General features: G+C 40.5%; 1 protein-coding gene across 3 annotated transcripts in view; it reads right to left on the bottom strand.

Annotated features, from left to right (window-relative positions):
* Positions 1–24,550, bottom strand: part of BTRC (beta-transducin repeat containing E3 ubiquitin protein ligase) — a 34,115-nt gene extending 9,565 nt beyond the window's left edge. The window contains exons 1-8 of one of the 3 annotated variants that reach the window (XM_078861579.1): positions 24,390–24,550; positions 15,961–16,038; positions 10,417–10,488; positions 9,203–9,434; positions 5,847–6,033; positions 2,844–2,940; positions 2,216–2,353; positions 1,093–1,211 (exon numbers count right to left, since the gene is read on the bottom strand). In XM_078861579.1, the coding sequence (XP_078717705.1) occupies positions 1,093–1,211; positions 2,216–2,353; positions 2,844–2,940; positions 5,847–6,033; positions 9,203–9,434; positions 10,417–10,488; positions 15,961–16,038; positions 24,390–24,434 (968 nt within the window). In that variant the 5' untranslated portion in view covers positions 24,435–24,550. The remainder of the gene's footprint in view (positions 1–1,092; positions 1,212–2,215; positions 2,354–2,843; positions 2,941–5,846; positions 6,034–9,202; positions 9,435–10,416; positions 10,489–15,960; positions 16,039–24,389) is intronic. The other 2 variants (XM_078861580.1, XM_078861581.1) reach the window with 2 other exon arrangements.
* Positions 24,551–25,357: the final 807 nt, after the last annotated feature.

Here is a 25,357-nt window from a genome sequence, read left to right as displayed (position 1 = left end):
TCCTGTAGAGGAGCAAATCTCAATCGCTTCCTTCGCGGTGGAAATTCTCTCTTTTGGATGCCACGCCATCATTGGTCGCAACCACACCCGTCAACCCCTCCAGCGACACGTCCTGCCCAAACCCCACTTAATTTTCATGCAGGAAAAACGTGTGAAGGGGTGTGTCTGATGTGTTTAATTAGGTCTGGATGAATAGAAATCTATAAGGCTATGCTCACATTAGCCAAGAAATTACTTCAGTTGACTTGCGATGGATTGCTTTCAGTGGCTCTCACTGCTGTGTGTTTCCGCAATCTCATGGAGTTTATTTTTAATGTCCACTTGTGATGGTAGTGGATGGATCTTCCTTAAGATGTGCACATTCCATTTTAATGCAGGGCATTGTGTTAGAGGACGTGCAATAAAGTATGGTGCGGTGCCCTAGCTATGCAATGGTATAAAACCTTGCAGGGGTAGGTTTATGATTTTTGAAGGCCCAATTGAGAACTGCTGATGGGACCTTCACCACTCACCTAGGGGTTTATACGAGCAAATGAATTGTTGCAATTTATATGTAAATGCAACGCTTCATTTTCATTTAGACTAATATACCAAAAAACAAGGAAAAATTGACAAAAAATGTACACCCAAGTATAATGAAAACACATTACTTGGGCAAACCTTTACGACGTAATCTGTATTTGGTTATTCTGTATCAGCAGTGGTGTAGAACGAGACATATCAAACAAACTCAACACATTTGTCGATAAGTGCCATAAAAGAAAAAGTGTATGATAGGTGACGTTTTTGGGCAATGGCGCTTCTTCACAGCACACACAAAGAGGCCAGAGAGGTGACAGTTTATTCAACCTCTTTGGGGTGAGAATTGTATTATTTCATTATGTTTTATTATATATTACTTTATTATCTCCCTTCTACGTGACTTTACCGAAAGAACCAAGAAGACTCTTTGGGGTGGTGAATCATTTGGGGCCTGTCTTTAATGTTCCACACATTCCCTTTTTAAGCGTTTTAGCTTCTGTTCGTGGAATGATTCTTCCTTAATGACGCAATGAATTTGGTTGTCTCTTCATCATAAATGACAGTACTTACCTGACTGTGGAGTCGGAGGAGCCCGTGATAATCACACGTTCATCGTACTGGAGGCACAGCACGGACCCTGTGTGCCCTGTCAGAACTTTCTTGCACTCCAGTGTCTGCTTGTCCCAGATCTGTTTGAGACGCATGGAGCACAAAGGCATGTCAAATATGCACAACAAGAAAACGTGTCTTTAAAACAGTTAAACTATATCTACGAGACCTTTTTGCCAGAATCAAGACAATGAAAACATAAGAATAGGCTTTACCCTTGTTGCCAATAAAAACTTGCAAGTAATACACATAATTGTACATACGATAAAAACATTAAAAAATTAAGTGACCATGATGCTGTGAAAAACCATCCACATCAATATACTGCAAATGTAAATACTTTACGTCCCGAGTGAAAAAGGAGAGAAAAATATGATGTATAATATTCAAACCCCACCTGGTTGCTCCACTCGGGGTGCTGAATGTTCCACACCCTACTCTACCCATGTTCATTACAAGTCAGTCAAACAGACATTCATTCTCAAGTGGAATTTTACCAAATGAAGTAAAAAAACACATTTTAGAGGCGTTCCTTCCTTTGTGCGGCCACTGGTGAGACGATAAACTCACGACACTCGAGAGCCTAATACTGGTAGGAACCTCCTGGTTACACCAGCCCACAGGGGATTATTGTGTCCGTCCGTCCATCGTGCATCCAAAAATGGGAGGGGTGGGGCTGGGTGGAGAGGGGAGGGTGGGGAGAGGCTGGGTGGGGAGGGGCTGGATGGGGAGGGGCTGGTTGGGGAGGGTGGGGAAGGGCTGGGTGGGGCTGGGTGGGGGGTGGGAGGGGTGGGGCTGGGTGGGGAGGGGCTGGTCACCCCGTGGTGCCCTTATAAAACTCAACGTTTAACCTACTCATGCCAGCTTGTGCCCGCCCTCACAGTCGGGCATATTTGCGGAATACACCACGCCGCCGTTGACCCTGGCCATTGACCGAGCAAACCAACGTTCCTACCAGCTCCCTCCGCAGGAATGTGTTTTACAGACGGGTGGCCGCCCGGAATTGAACCCAGGTTTTCAGCGGTGCTTGTTCAACGACTATGCACAGCTGGTCCCACAGAGCCACCTCAGTGGTGGCCTTTACCTTAATGGTGTTATCCCTGAGGCCGCTGACGATCTTCTCGTCGTCATACTGCAGGCAGTAGACACCCTTGCTGCTCTCGCTTCGGCACTGAATGCGCTGGAGGTTGTGTCGGCCACACCTCCAGTTTGACTCTATCGTCTGAAAAATACAAACAAAAATATCTCCGGTGTTGATGTTTGTAGGCAGTCCTATACAGCTGTATTTCCCCTAGCCATGCACTCATGTATGTACATCTATAGCCCTTTTGTCAATCCACTGCTGGATGAGGGCCAGCCCATGCCATGTGGACCGTGGGGGTTATTCGACAATACTTCACGTGCTGGTCAGTACAGGACGGTGCAAGTGGGGAGCATACATGCGCAAGCATAAAAATACAGCACAATGGCTTTTGCTGCAATGTACTCTGCTGACCGCCACGTAGCACAGCTACGCAGACACCTATGACGACTTGGCAAGCATACAAGCACTTACCCAGGCTCAAACCTGCTTAGCTTCCGAGAGCTAACATAGATCAAATGTATTCGATGATTTGGTAATAGGCCATGTATTTAACACAGATATTTACCGTACATACTTATGTTCTAAGAAACGAAATAATTCACGTGGAATACTTTTTGATTTCACAAACCTCAATGTCCCCAATTATTTTGGGGTAAAGGGCCCTGTAGAAGGAGTTGGCTTGAGGTGGGCCACCGTTTGGCCAGTTTCTGAAAAGATACAAGCACCTGGAAAGAGATGGGAGTGTGACAATTGGCAAAATAGTCACTCGCGCCAAACTTTAAAAATTACATTATTATATTCAGAAGAGCCCTGGAAGAAAGTTTGGGAAAATTCCTTGCAATCTTTTACTCTATGACAAGCTCTCATGCATTACCTTGCCCTGGGAATTTTTATTCAACATTTTAATATAGCAAATTTTTCTGCTCTGTAAAATAAATGCAGCAGAAAGTTTTGCGGAACACTACATATTATGCGAGACTGTCAAATTGTCAGCTTTATTGTAGCCTTTTGCGGTATGCAATGAAGGATGAGGCAATTTTAAACAGCTTTCAAAGCAGTGACATTTTTAATGCAAGGCTGTCAAAGAAGGTCCTGGCGATATTGAGGCGGTCTCAGCAGGGAAAGTCCTGCTTGCGGCCCCCACATAAATAAAAACGTAATAAGGGTCTTGTGCTGCATGCTCTATAGGGGCCTGTTTTGTCCTGAGACAAATAACCAGCTGGAGGAATTGAAAAAGAAATCATAATGTTGAGGCCCCCCTCCTTGAGCTATTAGTCCCATTAGTGTCCACTAAGCCTGCAGGAGGTGGTGTGCACAGCTGGTCCCAGGTAAGCTATCAGTAAGGCTCCCCTTTTGGACATGCACAGACGCGCGTGTATTCATGAGCGTAGGGGATAAAACTCGCTCGCCTTTGAAAAAGCGGTATAAATAAGTACATAATAGCATTTATATGCCCAGCTGCCTTACATAATTGTATGTGTGCTGATTTATATAAAGTAGATTGTTCTGGCCTATTGCATAATAGGACAAGGGATTGTTTTTCATGGCTCTGTGGGTTTTGGGGTTAGTCAAAGAGCCTCTTATGATTTAATTAATGTTTCTCTTTAATTTACATTATTTTATTTCAATTGGTACCCATTTTGAACCCACCAACACCATGGAATACATTGGGAACAAGCAAAATGAAAAGCATCTATCCTACACGTTACACAATTTGATATAATTTTAAATGAGACAGACGTGTGAGTAATTTTACCTAAAATGTAATTAAATAAACTACATTCAATCACACTGAAATGTATAAAATCGCATGATAAAATGTTAATGCTATTAAACATTAACAGCCTTTTGTAAAAAAAAAAGACTATTTAGAGGGCAATCAATTATTATTTTATGGCTGTGGGAAATTTATACAAAAAAGTTTGGTGAATAATGCAGATATCTGGCAGTGTTGCTGACCAGTCATAATATTCAATCTGCTGTAATGTCTTGAGGCATACCCAAACATGCTGCAAATCTCCCCAAATGCAGCAGGATTCATTCTACCAGATAAATTTTCATAATTACGTTATGCTCACGCATACAGAAAGAGCACCATATGTTACAGGACATCTTGAAAGAACTTCCCATAAGGGTCTGTGAATAGCTGGCAGTCGTTCAGAGCTACCCATGTGGCATGTGCAGAAAGTGTAAAGCTCAGCTCAAAAAAAAACCCCAGACATGAAACAGAGCATAAAACATTCTATTCGGCTCACAGCTGAAGTTTTTTTTTAGTTCCCTCCGCCCCCCCCCACCCCCATCTTTAGATTCACAGCCTTGCCTCTGACCCTACCTATGACATCCCATGCCAGTGACATCTTGACAAATGCCAGGGTAAATATTTCGTACCTAAAAAACACTTTTTTCCCCTACAGTCTAAGAACACGTTCACAGCTCTTAACTTAATTCAGCCACAAAGCGAAAGAAAGTACCCATTTAACAGGTTGGCAGCTGCAAAGCAATGGTTCAATCTCTTCTTGCGAGCATTGATTTGCAATGTCTATGATGCTCGTGAGTTTTGTTACGGAAAGAAAACTGCTGATTTATACTCTCAAAAGTTGGACTTGCAACAAAGACATTCACTGCATCAACTCCGTAAAAGGCAAGGCAACAAAAAAAAGCATGGCAGTGTGCTAAATTAATTCTCACATTTCAACTTCTTAAACAGCTAAGGCAGGTGACATGTGTTTTCAGCCCTTTGTCAATAAACCGCTGAAAGGTCTCACCACACCACATTGGTGATGTTTTTTTAACATACTTTAAACCATGCAGGCCATTAAGGGTTGGTAATGATGGGGGTTGGGGGGAAGACCCCCAGATAGTATTTTGCAAATGATGCTAGCCATGGCCGGGAATCAAACTCAGATCACCAAATTCATAGAACAGCTCCCACACTTAAATGTCACTTAAAGAAGCACAGAATATTGATTAAGTGTGCATGCACACGTAAACCTACACAAACATCATGGTTGTATCAACTTACGGCTTTAAGAACATTGATATATGCCACAATACATTGCTGAAAAACAATCGTGGCTAAAATATGAATCAATGCATTTTCATTTACGTTAAATACACATCCATTGCACAGCATGTAATACACATGTTTTTACAAACACTCGTGTATAAATTCCCTGTATTTTCTTTGAATCTCCAGGATGTTTGCTGATAAAAGTCCTGTCCCATCTCAACAGAAAACAATGCAATTTGAATGTATATAGCATCCGCACGCAGCTGCATCTCAATACACTGTGTATCATGGGAAACTGCCAAAACAAGCATAAGATACATTTTGTCTTAAGACTTCATAGATATGAAACAGTCAGAGCATAGACTTGAGTTGGCAGCAAAGAAGGCAGGGTGAGACTAGAGGGGCAGCATCAGAAAAAGAGTAACCTCCAATTGAGGGTAGGTTGACTGACGGTTTTGAGACAAGGCCTTGGATACTGGAGTGGATGTGGGAACATAGCACTGTATCGCTGTCTGGAATGGCGAGGCCCTCATCCAACAATAGACTGACATAAGGGCAGTACATGTACTGCAGGGCTGAGTAGGAAAAAAGGACAAGTAGAACGCCACCGCTAGCACGTACCAGCCCCTCCTCTCTGACAGGCCCCTCCAAAGCGAGTCGGTGCGCACCATGCGCTCTATCAGCTTCTTCCACAGCATGCCATCCGAGATGACGCGGTACCACTCCTTGCACACCAGCTCAGCCGCGCACAGTGAGCGCGCGTCCAGGTACGACAGGATGTTCTCCGCCAGGTGGTCCAGTCCTCGTGCTGGAACAAAGTGGCAGTGTGAAGCCGCGCCAGACATTACCCACCAAGCACTCCCTCGAACCGCACAGCTGTTCTCTCTATAATTTTTTCTAAATTTTCCACCAATTTTGGAAATGGCATCGTGTTATGAGACAAATAATTAATTCGGAACTCTCATAGAGATCGGCGGAATGAAGCGGATACCAGAGCTACCTTAAAGACTCCTTCAAGTGACCTCTGGTCTAGACAGTAGGGGGCAGCACTTTTCCCACCCACCCTGCTAGAAGAGGAATTAATGTTCAGTGGGCGGCGGCATCGACGCACAGAAATGTCCCACCCACCCTACTACCAAGATTAATATTTGTCACATGACAGTGAAACTGACATTTTTATTTCTCAGAGCAAAAAATTAGCCAAATTAAGTGCAAACTAAATCTCATGCTATAGGTTATTTTAAATAATTGATGACTGGACTGAGGCATCAACTCCCTACGCTTGATTTGAAGCTTTCGTGACTGCAGGAATTACTCTTTGGTTCTTTCGGTAAAATGTGTCTCTCTCTGTGTGTCTCTGTGTTGTCTCTCTCTGCTTGTGTGTCTGTGTGTCTGCGTGTCTTTGTTTTGTCTCTCTTTTAAATTGTGTTCTACCTGATGATGACTGCTTGTGTTGCAATCGAAACGTCGTATTCTATTGTTTAATTTATTTTATTTCTACGTGACTTTACCGAAAGAAGCAGAGAGTACTCCCTACACTTGATAACCTGGTTGAATCAGCTAAGCACTCCTGACTTCTGAGCCACCTGGTCACCTCTCACTGCATTAACAGCTATGCAATTTTGACTATTTCTAAGCTGTTTCATATTGCTGCAGAAAAATAAACAGTGTTCTGACCAAACGGAGTTAGTTATCCAATAATAAAATGCAAAAATCAAGGGAATTATAATAAAATACACACATCACATATATGTTACTCTGAAACAAACTCAACAGTAATCAAGTTCTTCATTCAGTTGCTCTCTCACTAAGATATTTCTAAATTCTCTATAATTAATTTGAACCATGCTCCATTAAGAGGGTCCAACTGTTAAATCATATGTAATATGCATTATATGATACGCTTACATGAGGACGTACAAATAAACCTGTAATTCAGAGTTGTGGATGCATAATTATTCACGTTTCACTTTCATCTAATTTCTCTTCCCCTACATAAACACAAAAAAACATTCCCCAATTTATGAGACAATACAGGAGCATTAGACATAACACGCCAATTTGATAATGTTCGAGCGCCGTCCCTCTCCCTCTCATACCCCATGCTGGCAACAATCAGCAGCCACTGCTGCCTGTCAGAGAAACCAAGGGCCCATTGGGACCCTAATGAGACAAATGAGTTCTTAACACAACACATGCACCTATCAATTCTTCAGATGTTATTGGATTACAATGATTACGGCAAAAGCTAACAGATGGGGTGTCAACGCGCATGTCAGTTATCTGCAAGGTCAGCTGGCAGCCTGTAGATGGAGCACTGGATTGTGTGCTCGCATCCAAAAATACGCCGACCCGCGTGCCCAATGCTCTTGATGCAGAGATTTGGCTAGCCGAGCATCGGTACAGAATGGAATTTTATTAGCAATAGCCTGCGGCTCCTTCAATACCTGAGCCAATATGCGTCGAGGCATTATATCAAAGTGTCAATAAACTCTCGGGCAAAACATAATTACTCGCAACGTGGACTTTTGCATGATCACCAAGTGCAGTTAGGGAACCGTAAAAAATGCAATACGCTGTAGCACCAATGGACATTTTAAACGTTTTGAGATTATTTGCGTCCAGCCTGCGGGGCATTTTACGTCCCTAATGGTTAGATAAATTTTGCAATGAAAATTAAGTCATATTTTGCAATGACGAGCGTACGCATGGCCGCAAACATTCACCGCCAAAATATAACTTCGTATTTCCAGATGTCTTCACCTTTCTGAAACATTTGCAGGAAAAAAGAAAGTCCTTCATAATCCGAAGGCTGGGTGCATGGTCAGTGATGGTTCGACAGTGACAGAAAGCAGAGTTGAATATGGTATGATGTTAAACACAGGGGCACAGGCGCAAGAGCCGGCCCAGGCGATTTATCGTAGTTTATGAAAATCCTGCCCGAGATGATGGATGGGCTTATCATTCCAGCGCAGGTCAATGGGAAAGAAAAATAAGAAGGAAAGATACCAAAACCGACACTGTGTGCTATTGTACGAGTCATTCAGTGGCACACGCACCAGCTTTGTATTACCGCACAGACAATTCAATTTATGTTTCATTTTATGAACAAAAAAACCCTTATTATTCCACAATGTCACAATTTGTAGACAGTGCTCAGAAACAGTAATTTCAATAAGGCGTTTGCACTGGTAGATAATCTATAGATTACATTTTTTTTCACAAACTTGAGTAACAAAGAAAAGCACGAGTGCAACTCTTTGCCAGGTTCACGTAACTCATATTGTGGTTGAATTAAATGGGATGGAGTTTTTAGATGACTTTAAATTAGTTTACATTAACAATTTGTGTGCCTTAAAAAGTTATTAATCAAGGGGTACATATAATTGTAGCCATGTTTTATTTACTTGCCTGTAATTTCCAAATAAACTTTGACTAGGGCTCACAATGACCCCCACTCTAGTGGAGTGAATGACATCACCGGAAAAATGTAGGTGCATTTCACAGCAGATTACTCACTCTGGAAATTCTCTACGTGAATTTCCAAGTGGCAAACTTCCAGGAATCAAACTTCCTGTGGCAAATGCACAGACCACAAGTGTACCTGTGCAAAAATGTGCCATGCTATGGTAAACACGATCATGACAAATTCACCCTGATCTCGAAAGTTAACCAGGTTCAAAGCCTGGATTGTGCTTTAAAGGGAGACCCCCACAATGCATAAAACATGTTGTTAAAGGCTGCAGGGCTACGTTGACATCAGAGGGCAAAATATGCTGTTGTCCTGTACAATACTCCAACGTATGTGCGCTCCTCACGTTCACCAACCTGCATTGGCAAGTGTGGTGAAGTATGGCCAAATGTCTCCCAGGACCCACAGCACATAGAAAGGCCCTAAACCAGCAGGGGAGTGACAAAGGGCCCTATGTGTACATGGCAAACACACGGGACGCGGCGGCGACCTTTCGACTACGTACCCGGCAATGCAGTGATGAAGTCCCGCTGTAACATGGGCTTGAGATAGGAGTTGATATGGCCATGCTGGAAGTGGCACATGCGCGATATGAGGTGCTCCACAAATTCCACCTGGTCCGATTCGGACCACTGGTCAAAGTACTTCACGCAAACTTCGCGTTCCTTCTCATAGTTAGCCGACGACTTCCGCTTGGCAACGAGAGCATTGGTGTTGCCATTGCTGAGGATTTTTGTCTGTAATAGAATTCAGAATATGGGGGGCCAATGCCCGTTACTTTTTATAGGCTGTAAAACACAGTACGAAGAGTGCAGCGTGTACCTGAAACGTCAGTATAATGCAGGAATTAAGATTGGCCTACAGATACACAACTGTTGTCAATGCATCCAATGAAGACACAAGGGGGAAAAATCCCAGAGCAATCATTGATTATTTTACATTTCACAGAAAGTCTTGCAGTTAAGTGCAAATAACAAACAATGATCGTTAGGAACACTTCTGTTTCCAGGCAAACTGTATTATACTATCAAGATATTTTAGCACGTGCATGTTAAGAAATGTTTAATGTTACCATTCTTGGTGAAACAAATTGCATGCCACAAGTAGTGTATGTAGCCAATATTAATGTCAGCCCTATGAGCTTATAGTTGTCAGTGTTTTTGAGAAGGAAAAAGTATGTACACTGAAGGGTAAAACATATTATATAAACAATTTAAATTCATAATTTAGAAAAAGGCTTTATGGGTGTAATGTGTTGACAGCAAGTATGGAAATGTTCATAACGACAAAGGAGAATATAGATTTGATTTCATTACTTTTTAAATCAAAACAATACTTATATCATCATAGTTTTCATATTGCCAAAGATGTAATACAGGGCCATAAATGTACAGCAATACCATTACAAAGCTGTTAAGGAAGTTTTTATTGGTACCATTTGTTCATTATATTAAGATTTAATGGGTTTTTCTCTCAATTTTTTTTAAAACGGGTTTTCGTTAGTGATATGGATACATGAACGTTGAGTTAATAGCGTCACATTTACGTAAACATTTTTAAAAGTGTGCCTTCATCTTTAATTGCACAATTTCCAAAGTTACAACATTTAAAAAAAATGGCCGCATTTACTTGTAGCTAAACAATGGCAGCCAGAATGAATTCCAGTGATGAACATCATGACAGCATCTTTCCAGAAAGGTAGAAACAATGAAATTATACCTGTGTAATCCCTAATAAACTCATTTGATCAATGCAGCGTGACTCATCCGAGCTTGCACCACCATAGTTGCTCTGAAAAAAGTAGAAATATCCGTAAGCTAAAGTTGCATTCTTTAGTCTAGCATGTTTCTTCAGGCATTAACGTCAATACAAAATGTAAAAACTGTGAATATAATGAAATTGTTATTTTACCAAGAGCTACAAATGAAACATTAATGCACAAATAAAATGAAAAAGGAAATAACTGAGATGATAATTGCGAACAAATCTTAGTAAGCTGGGCAGAAAATATACAAATAATAACTATGGTTAACATATGCTCAGTACTTTCTCAACATAAAAAAAGTGATGTTCTGTAACCATTACAAGATATCAATCGGTGACTTGTCGCAATTTAAGAAAATGAATCAAGGATCGAAAAGGTATGATTCTGAAGGCAACACACCACTATTTGCGTCAAAAGTCAAGCAACCATCAACACTCCGTCACAAACACAGTTTACAATTTAGTTTCATACATTAAAGGCCAACACAGTAGTGTTTCAGCAGAGGTGTATCAATTGTCCTGCGTTGAGGGATTAAAGAAGGCAAGCAGATGGACCTCTGCTTTTTAGAATGATTTATTCAGAAGCAGGGTCACTCTTTATCTGAATGCAAGTGATTCACCCATTAATTACATTCAGTCGCACCTATTATAATGCTGGACCATCACCATTGTCATAAAATATCATGCATCATCATTATCATGATTCGTATGATGAATCATTATCAAATACATGGTTCATCATCACCATCCATAAACTTATAATAATGCCTCATTATTATTAAATGTATGATGCATCACCATAACTATCATGATCAAATGTACGATGCACCACCAGTCTGTTGCAGTTTTGCACAGGTGCATCCTCTCCAGTTGAATACAGGTGTAGGTCGCCCCAGCGATCACTTATAAAGGTACCGTTGGGTAATGTAGTCAATTAACAGTTTCTAAATCTAAGGAAAATGCATGTTTTTTGTCAAGTAAATCAAAAAGGCAATTCTACCCAATATAATACATTTCAGGATGAATCAATGTTATTTTTATGCATTGGTACAAACCTCTTAATACGGAATAGAGGAGTGAGGAAAATATCACAGCTATTAAAGAGAGCCCTGCCGCTCAATCAGTTAACGCGTGTACCGTGCCGTACAATAGCAGTCAACAATACCAGTAAATAACCGCCCTTCAAATCTGCTAACGCACGCAGTACTAAATCCAGCGTGAGCGCGCGCCGTTAGGCTGCACGTTTCCTCCGCCCCCCCCCCTGCCGCCACTGCCAAAGAGACGATACCCTGTAACTACCATTACACGCTTGAGCAACCAGAGACAAACAGCACATCAATTTTTCGGCTGTGTGATTAGCTGCCATTCTTGCTCCCCCATCACAGCTCTCACGCCTGGGATTTAATTTGACAGGGAGAAGATGATTGATTACAGGACACCATATTGCGTTCCTTGCTTCAATCAACCGCCACCATAAATTTGATTATGCTAATGCAAAGCACTTTAAAAAAGGAAGCCCCCCCTTGCAAGTGCAAGCGGTCTTAGGTGGAGGAATGAATGGCAGTACACTGGAAGATGGAAATGTGCAGCGGCATTGTCAGTTTGTCACAGTATCAAAATAAAATCAGCCGTAATGTTCTGCAAAACTGAAGAAAAAAACTGTAGACATCAGTTACCCAAGTGACATTTTACTTAGAAATGTAAAACTGCATCAGTTTAGAACATGCAGACCAACTCAGCCACATTACTTGTATTTTCCAAATTGTATTTAAATTGATGTTATGTATTGTTTACCTTTTGTTTGTAACCTTTTGGATTAATCATTGGTTTAAAAAAAAACTTCACTTTGCAAATGCACACTGCAAGTGAAATGGGAATTGAAAAGCCCCAGAGAACTGGCCCCCATTACACATGATCAGTGAAGCATTCAACCAATCAACAACTTAAAGACAGGCAGCCTTGTACCAATGATGTCTCATTTAGGATCACATGTCTAAACCGATGGGATTATGGTGAAAGTAATTTAATTCATTACCCCCTGCACTCTTACTTATGGTCATTGGATATTTTGTAGAAACACAACGGGAAAAAGTGTGACAATTGTATGCAATTTAAACATTTAACTGCACGTGTAGTAGACACTACACACGTAAACATTTAGGGGTAATGTTGTTTAGTTTTATATTTTTACATTTTGGAGAGGAAAAAAGAGACTAAAGAAGAAGTTTTTTAGACAAGCTCTGCATAAGATGCCCAGTCAGCATGACCTGAAGAGAACTGTGACATTTCAGTATTGTACAAATCCCAGTTCCCTTCCTTACCCATATTCATTTGCTAATCTCTGACATCCATGCTATATTCCAATGGCAAATACAATGCTTAAGTTAAAGTGCCGAGAAGCTAAACAAAAATACAGCCTTGTGTTCATAGCATTATGATGTATTTTGCTTGTCATAAGCCCTATTCCACAGAATGAAATAGGAACATTTCGTCAATTATTAGGTATATCTGTCCTTTGTGCACCCATAAAATGTACGCTTAAAATGTAAAGTGTACATTGGTTTTTGAATCTCTACACAAGACTGATGACAACATTCTGGCTAACCACAAATCCTGCACACACAAACAGGTGCAATCGATTGCAAATTATTTTCCAGCAGCTAGCCGATGCCACTCAATGTCAGAGCCAAGCATACGGCCATAGAGAGATAATTATATTTTTTGCATATCAGACAGACAATGACAATATTGCCGCAAACTGCTAAGAGAGAGGTCCTCCTGTTTGACAAGTTCAGATGGTGTCATGGGCCAGAAGGTGCAGCACTCGGGGCTATTCCCATTAGAGAAAACATTGCAAGAGTCCCATAATGCTTTAATTGGATTACACTGTAAAATGTGCCCCCTCGGGCCAAACTCCTTTATGCTGCAAATGAGATCCGGCCGATGGGGGTTTAAACAGCGCAGGACCGTAAGGTTTATAGACTGCCAGAACAACTCAATCAGCTCCCAGCTGTACAGCCAGGCTAATCTCAGAGGACTGCTCCCTCCACGACCCATGCACTTGAATGAAATAAGCATTATACATTCACTCTAGGTACCAGGTCCATCATACACAATGCTATTATGGGCAAACGCAAGTTAGATGTATGCTCGTAGAACGGCAGGGCTACATGCTTTAGGGTACATTCTTTAAAGTTATGGTCTATTCATGCCTCCTTTGGAATATTTAGCTAAAATGACCTTCATTTGCAAAATAACTTCAAAATATCACAAACGTAAAAACGCTTGAAATAAAACTAAATCACACAAAGTGTGCCCCGTATCAGCATATGTATGTTAGAAGAGAAGCTAGCTAGAGATTGTCTCTCTATTGTACAAACACAGGATTACCACCCGTGGTTCATTTAAGTGGTAACACATTTACAACGCCATTAATCTATTAAGGGTTCGTAGCAGGATGTGTCACAGGCAGCACTCTGGGGTTAATGTGTAAAATTCTGAATGGGTACGACATCAATCTGTTAGGTGGATTTGGCAAGACGCATTATCAACATTTGTATATAAGGGACACAAGAAGAGGCACCATAAGGTGCCAGATGCCATTGTGCTTCACTGAAATTATACAATAGGTGTTAAGAAATAAAGAATGACGTTTTTTTTATTTTACTTTTAAATAACACCAAAAAATATTATGTTATACTAAATACATAGAACATATATTTTCAGTTTAATGCGTGTAGTTATATTCAGGGAAAACGTTAATAGAAAGTAACAAATATTAAAAAATTCAGCTATAGAGGCATCCGAGTTTAACATTAACAGCATCCATAGAATTCCTTTCACTTATCATTAACAAATGCCTTTTTATGTCATTAACAATTCCGTTTCCCAAAATCTGGAAAGCTAATGCGTGACCAAGTTTAAACAAAGGCCAAACAGAAAGAAAATTTCAAAACATCTCACCTCTCAATAACCCCGGATACTGATGTGCCAGTAGGCAGCAAAGCACTTCGAGAAGAAAAACTATTTTAACAGCGGCGCGACCAAGAGTGAAAAGTGTTCATAGCCCTGTTTACACAGCGTGACTTAATAAAAAGTACTGTGCAGACATGCCGAAACAAGTCCTAATGCACAGAGTAACTGATTAATACAATAAAAACCTCAATCTGCTTAGCTAGACTGAATTCACGCCCCAGCCTATTCACTCACAGCTAAACTAAGCTCATTGACAAAATGCCCTCCACGGGTGGCAGTGGCTCGATTATCATTCCTCCTTTTCTCAAACGACTTACCATATGGCAGATCAGCAGCTTCTGAGTGGCAACCCGATTAAAGAAACATTTAAAGTTTTTGCCGTTCTTTCTTTTCAATTAAAAAGGACTGACCACCCACAGTGCGGAGACCTCGACAGTCTAATTGCTAATGCCATTTTTTTGTGCAGGAGATGTAGGAAAACAGGCATTTTAAATTGTTTTGCAACTATCTGATCAGCAAAGCCAATGTCAAAAGGACAAGTACATCATATTTTCTGCCCATCCACATCTCCGTTGAAGTAGTACCAATTAACCCCAGGGGCCGCTCGCGCTCCAATAATTACATCATAAATTGTTTCACAAATATCATGTAGCACAAAGAAATAAAAATCCCATAAGCTGTGATAATATTAGATAAGTACGAATTTTGGTTATCATGGATGCAATTTCAGCTATTACATACAATGCTTAAGAAGCATCTCTATCCATAGAAAGCTAATAAGTCGAAATGAAACTGCAAATTGCAATGAAGAACTCACATATTTGCAGAATGTACAGGGGGTAATGTCTGACATCAAAACATGATCAATAAAAGTGTTGGCTTTAAACTAGAACTGGGGCTTCATTTAATGTATTTTCACTGCAGAAAATGGCTGCTGCAGAAAATAATTTATATGCTGGCATGCCAGACATACATTTTATTAAAAAAAAAACCACTGAAAGTAATGGCACTTAAAAAATAAAAATTGGAAAAAAAACTAAACATATGTAGAAAAAATATTATGAGACAGATGTAAAATTCATAGCTCTTAATGAAATGGTCAAGTGAAACCAGTTACTCCTCCTAGGGGTTGTAACCAGGGCTTAGCTGCCCGGACCACGCAATGGCTGAAATGGGACTCATTATGGAAACTGTTATATTAAACCACTCTACAGGCTCTATAGCAATGACTGTCAGCAATATCTTAGAACAGTATCACATCACACTGTGCAACTTATATCTGACGGCAAAGCATATGTCGGTTATTTTGCTCGCGCTGACAACAAATGTGAACAAAGCATCGGGTATATAACACATTGCACGCAAAATGTTCTTTCGAAAACGATACACACGTCAATGGCAAGATAAAAAACGATTAGCAATAAATAATGTATTTGTAAAATTGTAAGCAGGTTGCTTGATACTGCACACAAAGTTATTCAGGGCTAACAATGCAAATGATATCACTTTCCACTAAAGACCTACTAGGCGTTTTGAATTTTTCTCTGCAACGATCTTCTTAGGCGGTTCGTCTTCATTGTTATCTTCAGGGGCAGACGTGCTCTGCACAAGACAAGAACGGGAAGGAAACAAAGCGCCTCGTTCAAATTCTGATTATTTTTTTTGTCTTGATGTCCGACAGCCCTCCAGCCACATATGACCGGGATCAATCAAAGACGAGCACTTTTTCCACATCTCAGCTCTGCAATGGAAGAGTTTACCAACAAAATGCACATAAGGGGCTATAAACAAAACAAAAACCCCAACACAGCTGACATATTTACGTTGGATATTGAGACTTTATAACTCTGCAAGGCTCCTGGAAACTCCTTTAACTTCTCCATTGGTAAAGTGTCCTACCAAATCTTCTTCCTCAGGGCCATTTTAAATTCTATTATAGCCAAGGGTTTGTTGGTTATCCTAAAAAATACTGAAATGGCAAAAACTACTGTAGAAACCCTACAAAAAATTAATGGAATGGTAGGTCTGCATTTACAGAAACAAAACTGTTCAATCACTTTATAAACTCCGTGTTATTGGTATACTTGAACAACATAGATGGCAACACACACCAAAGGCCCCAATGAAAGACACGTGGTGTCTAAAACAAGGCATAAAAGCATCACACAGCCCAGCGGCACAAATAAGAGCGCAGGAGGCACCAGGAACATGTTTTGGCTTAAATTCAATTAGAAGGGGGGAAAAAAGTGGGAGAATAATTCATATTAAGTGAATTTTGCCTCCCCAGCTTGGCTGGCACCTGTTCCTGCCAACAGGAGGATGAGAAGCACTAGCTGTGGTCCCATCATGCCTCGGGCCCATCCCAAGGTGCCAGTGCCCACTGACAGCATCATCAATCACGGGCAGGTTTCGGTGCTGAAGGCGTGGAATGGGCACAGCATGTGCGCTGCCGTGCCCCGAAGACACGATAAAAACCAACCGACCGTTGAGCCTCCTTTCTTGCGCCCATCCCTCTTGTTTCCCCCATTCCTCCCTTGGAACGCATTATGCTCAGGTCCACGGAGCCAAGAGATGGCGCAAGTGGGATAAAACTGAGCTGGCAAAGGGATTTTACATTAAAACAATAACCTGACGTTGCCTAAGCAAGCAACACTGGGTCCTGCTTTTGAAGCCCGCAATGATTCGAAATCGCAATAAGGTAGCATCTCTTTCTATTAAAATTATGCCGTGTGCCAGAAAATTCCATGTTACAGCACATACCTTATTAGCATCTAGCGTGTCCAATTAATAACAAGGCAAAAATATATTTAATGAGTATTTACGATTTAGGACTATTTCCATAAAAAGTGGTTGTGATGTTTAACAAGGCTGGAACAGTGCTGTGAAGATACTGCCAGTTATGTTTCCCTGCAGTGCCTTTTTTTTATCAGAGGCCACGTCTGTCCTGTGGAACGACAAATGTTTCTATTGCTTCCATCGCATTCGCGTTACAACTGTTTACAATGCTTTATTCAGTGTGCACAGCCATGCCAATCCTTTTACTGAAGTCATGCATTGAACATAATGTTCTATTACTCTTGTGTTGATTCTGGGTCCCTCTTAACCAACCTGCATGAACCAATGTGATGAAGTAAGGTCAAATAACAGTCATGATCAACATGTTATGGGGTGGCCGTCATCAAGCAGTGGATTAATCTTGGACACCCTTGCATATCACATGTGCCATCTCAAGGATTTTCCTGTCAACTATTTAAATTAATACATATATAATACAGGGCTATATACTAAGTGCAGAATCGTGTTAAATAAAATATTGTAAAAACTCAGCATAAGTTAATTCCAGGTTATGTCTCCAGGTGTACGAATAAAGCAATGGAGTGGCATTTTTCAAATTTCCTCAAGACCCCAATATCATAACAGCAACAATTACAAGTTAATAACAAATTCACGCAACAAAATTATATTCTAAAACTTATCGGTTAAATATACAAGCAGGTGAAAAAAGGTAACGCGGGGAAGATAGCCGGTGAATTGCTTAGCGTTCCAGACAGCATGCAGTGATCACATCTGCAATATAAGGGACACCCATAGCGAAAAACAAGTGCTGAGGTGCCTATTATTACGTGGGATCATGCTATTCAATGCACAGCATGCACGTTGGCTAAATATGCCTCATGTGTAATTGCTCAGTATTTTTAGAAATTACTTTGGCATCACTTTAATAACATTCTCCAAAGGGCACGTTGTTCTTGTAGCTTAATTGAATTAAAGTAAATGTTAAGCCACCACTGAAACTATTAATGCATTTTGGGACATTCAGAATACAGCACATTCGCAAAATACTATTAATCTAACATTACGAGCATGTGGCAATACTCCTATGCAGAAAAATATAATCACTTGCTAAGTCATTTCACACCCGACTAATCAATTGCCATTTCAATCCCTCCTTTGGGATTTATTTATTGGCAATTGAGATCTGGCAATGTCATAAGATTGGCAAAGAAAAGCAGTGAAGAAGAGTAATCGCAGCCGCTGAACAAATGTCAATGGATGAAGCACTTGGACAAAGCACGTTACATTAGCTTTTGTTGGAAAGTATCTTCAACAACAATGTAAATCAAGTTGTGCCGCCTTCTGACACAACAGGCACTCTGACAGTAGCCTTTAGCTGACTGATTATAATTACTATTCTTCGTAAAACAACCAATCCAAGTACTGCTTATTACATCAGGAGCTATCTTGAAGTGCCATTCGTTTTTTATTTTGTAAAGCAGCCTGTTACAAAACCCTAAAAACGTATTCCTGAGCCTTATAGAAACAGACCTCAAATAAACAAATACAACGGTGGCCACATTTGACACAAGTGAATGTAATTACGGTACTTATGCACAATAATTATCTTACATAAATCTTCCTAAAATGTTCATATTGTCTTACTAATACTACATTTGTATGCATAACAAAGTTCACGCAACAACAAAAACGAGACCAATGAATGGGCTTGCTAATAACACACCAGCGCATTTGTCAGTGGGTTAGGTATGCATTGCAATTAACTTGCTGCCACGGTGCAGTGTGTGCCAATCAGACCGATCCAACAAGTCTTGCCTTGTCAAGTCACCTTGAGAGCCAGTCTGTGTATCAAAGACAGCTTATTAATTCATCACTGAAGCCACAAGTTTATTTTCATTCCCGTTATAATTTAATTTCCTGTCACAATTCGCAAACAGGCTAATTGTAGCTTCGTAACATTGCATGCTAAACAGTCAGGGGACACTGTGCAATTCGCGCACTGTGGATCAACCAAAGGTGTGTGCTGTGCGTGTGCTAATCCGCTTTGTGCCATAGAAATATAACACCTTTTGTAGTGCAACTCCATATGCAGCTGCATTCATGCGTGGATTGAAAATCGACTTATAATCCATCAAAGAGATGCATGATAGGACTTTTCTCCCGTGCAAATGTGTGCTCACCTTACAAAGCCTAATTATGTAACTTAGAAACACCACTACATTATATTGTCAGAATTTCCCTAAACTTGTTAGTTTATTTTAGATGTTCATATGAATTAAACTCCATACATTTTTTTTGGTTTGGAAGTCACACACAAAAAAATTAACCCGTAAAAACAAATTTTTTCACTATAAATCCTTTATATGCGTGGCGGCTAGAGTCCTCTCGTCCTCTGGCTTGAGATGGCTGCCACCTATGGGTCAGATGATTGCCTGCCACCATTAAGCAATTGGTAATTAAATATATAAAAAAAATTCCTAAAAAGTGTAAAGTTATGGAAAAAAAATTTCACGAAAAGAAATTGTCACGCACAACGAGTCTGTGTGCAAAATGTCAGCTCGATTGGATCACGGGAAGTGGGTTAAAAAACGACCGAAAGATTTGCATGGTCGTAAGCGCGCAAGCAAGCAAGTGAACTTAATTTAAAGGATTTAAAAATATATACAATCGTCTCTCACATCATCTGTATCTTGCGATCAAAATGCCATTAGCACCTAGATACTTTCATCATCCACTAGAAATGCATGCAGCTTCAAAGGTAAACATCTACTCAAGCATGCCCAAGCATTTGTTTTCAAATGTATTCTCTGCGACACAATAAGTTTAGCTATGTGATAGTACGAAAATTTTAGTTTTCCTTAAAAGATGTAGCCACAACTTGTAAAGAGAATATCTCTTATCTTCATTTGTGCGAATGTAAGTATATTGCTTTACCACATGTAAATATACACGTCACAAATAGTTCACATAACAATCAGTCCTGCCATAAATATACTGTGAAGTCATGGCGAGCATTACTGCACAATGTCGCATGGTTAGCTGCATGTTGAACCTTGGGTTTAAACAGCACAAAAGATATACCCTTCAAGCTACTAACAACTGTGTAATGTTCTATACAACAGAATTAATTTGGTCAATTATATTTCCTGTATTTAGTTTTTTTCCAATGGCATTAAAACACGTGAAGTGCAATGTAAACATAATTTGGCTCTCGTAGAATTGTCAGCACTGTGGGGGAAGGTAAACACTCAAAATAAAATAACTGCATTTAAAACTTAACCGAGTACTACAATACGAAATGTGCCACCTTTTTTTTTTATAAGACTTGCATTAACAATTTACCAATTCGTTTACTATTATTTCATTTTATGTTCCACCAAAATGCTAAATATTCAGGATCCCTTGCTGATTCATATCACTGAGATCCACGTAATATTTGGCAGCCACACTATGCATATTTTTATTTTGCACTACATATATTGGACATATGCATGCAAACTAGTGTTTAACCATGGATGCAGTTTTGTTAAAACCTTTCCCACATGTTATTTACGAATGATCTTTGAAGAAAAAACAATATTCTGCACGAGCATCAGCAGTTAAAAAGTTTTGACTGCAAATGGACAATCCGTTTTCCAAAGAAACACCCTCAATGCGCAAGAAACATGTGGGTTTAATATAAATTACACTAAAAAATAAACATCATGAAAATAATGATTTTTTTTCCAATAAATGCCAAGATTTGCCATATTGACCACACCAAGTGTGCTCAATAAAGCTGATTTGAACAAAATGAAAATGTGCCAACTGTTAACACAGCCTTTGTTGACGAGACCCAACTTCATTGCTTTCAGAAAGCTTGGCCATGCCATTCCACTCTTCACTGTAGCATATCATGGTGCCCTGGGGGGGTACCAAAACAGGTGGTCAGTCTACTACAGATTCATATATATAAAATTTGAGCTAAGGACTCAGAGGAATGATCAATATTTAAAAATTATTTCAAGTGGGTGATGTGGTCACACCCATCGGTGAAATACAAGAACATGACACATTCTATCTACAGTATCATTCCTAACGGCGCCATGATACACGGCGACAGTGTACATTGTTACTATGTATCTAATATCAACAGCAGCAACATTATCTTCCCTTCATGCACAAGACACTGAATAAACTTTTAACATTGCAGATAAACAACTTATTCCCAAGGCTGTAGATTTACAAACAAAAACCTGTGACATTCCAAATGGTACCGAGTCATCGATTAGCTGCAGGGAAATAACATGTATGTAGGCCATACTTCAACATGGAATTAGTTTACTGTTAAGAGAAGAATCACTTTAAACAAAACATTAATTTGACAAAGATATGTCTTTGAAGAAAACTTCCATTGACTCATTGCTGCAATCCATATTCTCACTATATGCGCCTGCGGCTGCTATTAAAGAATGCAGTTATAAAAAGTTAACCATTTAAGGTCTTTCCTAACAATACACTTAAACAGTGAGAGAAATGTAATAAAAAAATACTTGATTCTTAATTATGTAAATAATTTAATTCTCCATAGATCAAGAGAAAACTAATACTGGACATGGGACAACATCCTCAGATGGGCCCACTGCATCCTTATATCCCCTTTGAATCCTTACCACAATATGCAATCACGTTATCTACTTTCATGACCCTGATAAGTAACCAGTATGACAAACCTTTGCCAAGTAATCCACTCAAAATACACTAAACATAATTCCAATAGAGTGCGAGTATAACCACTAACCTGAAGGGCCCATCAGTTACACCAAGACCGGTGTTTTATTTCTAAAGCAATCTACTACACATAAAAAAAACATTGCATAAGGAAAATGTTTCCACAATTGCTAACTCTATATGCCATATTACATTTTCAGATCAATCCCTGAAGGTCACTGAAAGTGTCCTGTTGAGTGTATCCATGCTCGGGAGTTATGTTTATAACTGCATTGGACAGGGGTGGGTATGACATAAATTCCTCTTGTAGAAAAACTGTAGTATAAAACTTAACCCATAAATGATATTTTTCCAGAAAACATTTGAATGTGGTAACTGGAGACAGTATTTCTGTCAATAAAATTCACAAAAACTACTCAACACTCTATTATCACTAAGATATCCATGGCATTTTACTCTTAGTGACCACTCCAGATAGATTCCCATAAATGTACATTATTCAACTTAAAGAAGCACTCAATTCACTTTCAATTTTAACCAACTACAATTGAGTTTATTTTCTAATGTTTTAAAATGTCACCACAAGAGGAAGTGTTCAACCACATGCTGTTGAAATCTCGCCTGCAGTGTACACAATGCAAATTGCCGGGAAAACTTCATCCCCCACCTAGAACTAAACCATTTACAAGAGTTGATCGCGAAAAATTATAAAATAATGGGTACTTAAAGGCCACCTTTCAATTTTAAAGGTTTCTGTTATATGTTCACTATAGCATGCGTCTATTGTTTGAAGAAATGTCGGCAACGCGTTTACACTTACGACATGCCTCCCAACGAAATGCGTCACTGTCGGGCCTATACCAGGAAGTGTAAAAAAAGTAGTTTGTGAAGTAGCAAATACAATCGCAACCCCTTGTTTTTTAATCACTCTCAAGTACCAGCTTTCCGTATGAATACTGTCGCACACTTTTTCATTAAGCCCTATCATTATATATCAAACAAACGAGTACGGTTAATGAGAAACTGTGATAAACTGTACGTCGTTATCGAAATGTTTTGACCACATCCGATACAAACTATTCCAATTCGCGCGAAGAACGGATGGATAGAGTTATGTTGTGTGTGATGTCTGTATGTGGTGTGATGATTCTTGGTCACATTTGTCAGTACACGAAGCGGATGCCTTTTTGTGATCAGAACCTGTCAAAGTTATAATACATATTAAGAGATTACCACATCTGTCAAAGTGATATAATCTGTGATCTGATTACCATAACTATGTGATGTAAAGTCAAAGATGTAAAGATCGCATCTGTCAATGTTATATGATGTCTGTTATGACAATTGTGATATGTCTAAGATGTTATAATCACACCCCTCAATGTGATGTAAGCCGTTTGATGGCTACCCCAACTTATCATGAGATGTGATGTCAGTGGTGTGACAAAAACATGAAATGACATATGTCCAATGGTGTTGACATCAATGTGACATTGTATGTATGTGGTTAGACGAGATCAATTAAGACGTAATATCTGTGATTCTGTAAAGTGACCATAACATCAATCATGTTCGTCATGATAATCAAATGTGGAAATGGCAGTGCCAACAATGTGTTGATGACTTAAAGGTGGACATCTGTAATTGTGATCGCAGTGGTGTAATGACAACATGAATGTGGCATAACATTCGTGATGTTACTGATATTATCATCCCAACTCTGTGACATGATGTACTTGATGCATCTGTGATCAACGACAGGACGGCTGCGAATGTATTGACATGCGAAATTACGAAAGCCGTGGCGTGACATCAAATGTGACACGACATCCGTGATGTTTCTGAAATTATGATACCAACTGTGACATGGTATACATTGATACAATCACGTATGTTACCCGCGCGGTGTGCGATGTTGATTACCACGTCGCACAGCGCGATGTGACGTCTCTATGCGGCATTACGCCCGTAAGGGGCCATAAGCGATGCGACATCAGCGGCGCCATGCGACGGCGGTCGCCACAAAACGGCAACCACCAACATCGACATCACCGTCCATCGTGATTTCACTCGTGAGCAGCCCCGACACAACGGGCCGTGGCGAGCGCTTAAATCCAATTACAACCACAACGAGCACAATGACGCCGCAGCCTCATCCCCCGCGCCCTTAATTACCTCAGCAAGCGAACACAACTCCCCCGCCAAGAAAAGACGTGACAGCGCCGCAGACATCATCACGACATCCTTTAAACAATCGTGATGATCACGAGCGCGCTAATTGATGGCTATGTCTACTTAATAACGATCTGCGGGGCCAATGTTGAGCGAACGGTGACGCCCGGGGCCTATGGAGCCTGCGGTAGGCCTCAACCACAGAAGAATCAGCTCCGCTCGGGAAGATTAACGCCTCTCTTTATTTCACCGTTGGTTGTTATTTTCATACGCACCATGTACTCGACGGCTTTTTCATCGGGCACGCTGTTCGCTTCCATTGCTGGGGTGCTTTTCGTTGCTAGATTGTGGTAAGTTTAAATAATATTAATAATAATTAAAAAAAATTGTCGACGCTGGGAAATAAAAGACGAAGCGACGTCAGGCGGGCCTCGTCCTCGGTGACGTCACTTCCGGCAACGCTCACGGAAGATATTTTTTTTATGATTTCTAATTTTATTTTTTATTTTTAGCCGATATTCTAAGAGACGTTTGCTAACCATGTTGTAAATAGGGTATTTAATGTAACCTTTACTTTGTTGTTTTTTTTCAGAAGAAACAAAAGAAACGGCCGACGTCACTTCCGACGGTAGGGTCTTCACTTGTTACACTCGGTGGTGGGGGACGCGTGGGCGGCTGCGTCGCGCAATGCTTGGGGGATGGGGTCGAGGGGGAGGGGGTCGAGGGGGTGGGGGTCGAGGGGGTGGGGGTCGAGGGGGAGGGGGTCGAGGGGGGGGTCGAGGGGGTGGTAGCGTAGCGGGTAGCGCGCTGCGCTACGAACCTGGCGACCCGGGTTCGATTCCCGCTCACGGCTAATACAAAAAAATTTTTGACATTATCTGAACCGGTCCTGGGCCGGCCCGAGGTCGACTCAGCCTCACAATGAGACAAAGGTGGTCGGGCGTGGTGATGGCCACCCACCCACTCGTGTGCCGTGCCGGCCTTCATAGGTGCTCGCTAACTGCATTGGCCCCAACAGTCTGTTAAGGTTACACGGGGGGATCTTTGTCTTTGTACTCAGAATTCTACAATGTTTTTATTTTCTCACTGTCATATTTATATAAATGCGAACTTTACGCAAAAGAACCGTGCAACGTGACCATGTTTAGGGGAGTGGGGGCGGTGGTGCCGAGTCTTAAACCTTAAACAAATGTTTAATTATGGTCACTGACTGTTTTGCCTGCTGTATTATACGACACATGTA

This window comes from Lampetra fluviatilis, chromosome 12 (genome assembly GCF_964198595.1).
Source record: "Lampetra fluviatilis chromosome 12, kcLamFluv1.1, whole genome shotgun sequence".
Classification (NCBI taxonomy): Eukaryota; Metazoa; Chordata; class Hyperoartia; order Petromyzontiformes; family Petromyzontidae; genus Lampetra; species Lampetra fluviatilis.
This window is presented reverse-complemented; position numbering and strand designations above follow the sequence as displayed.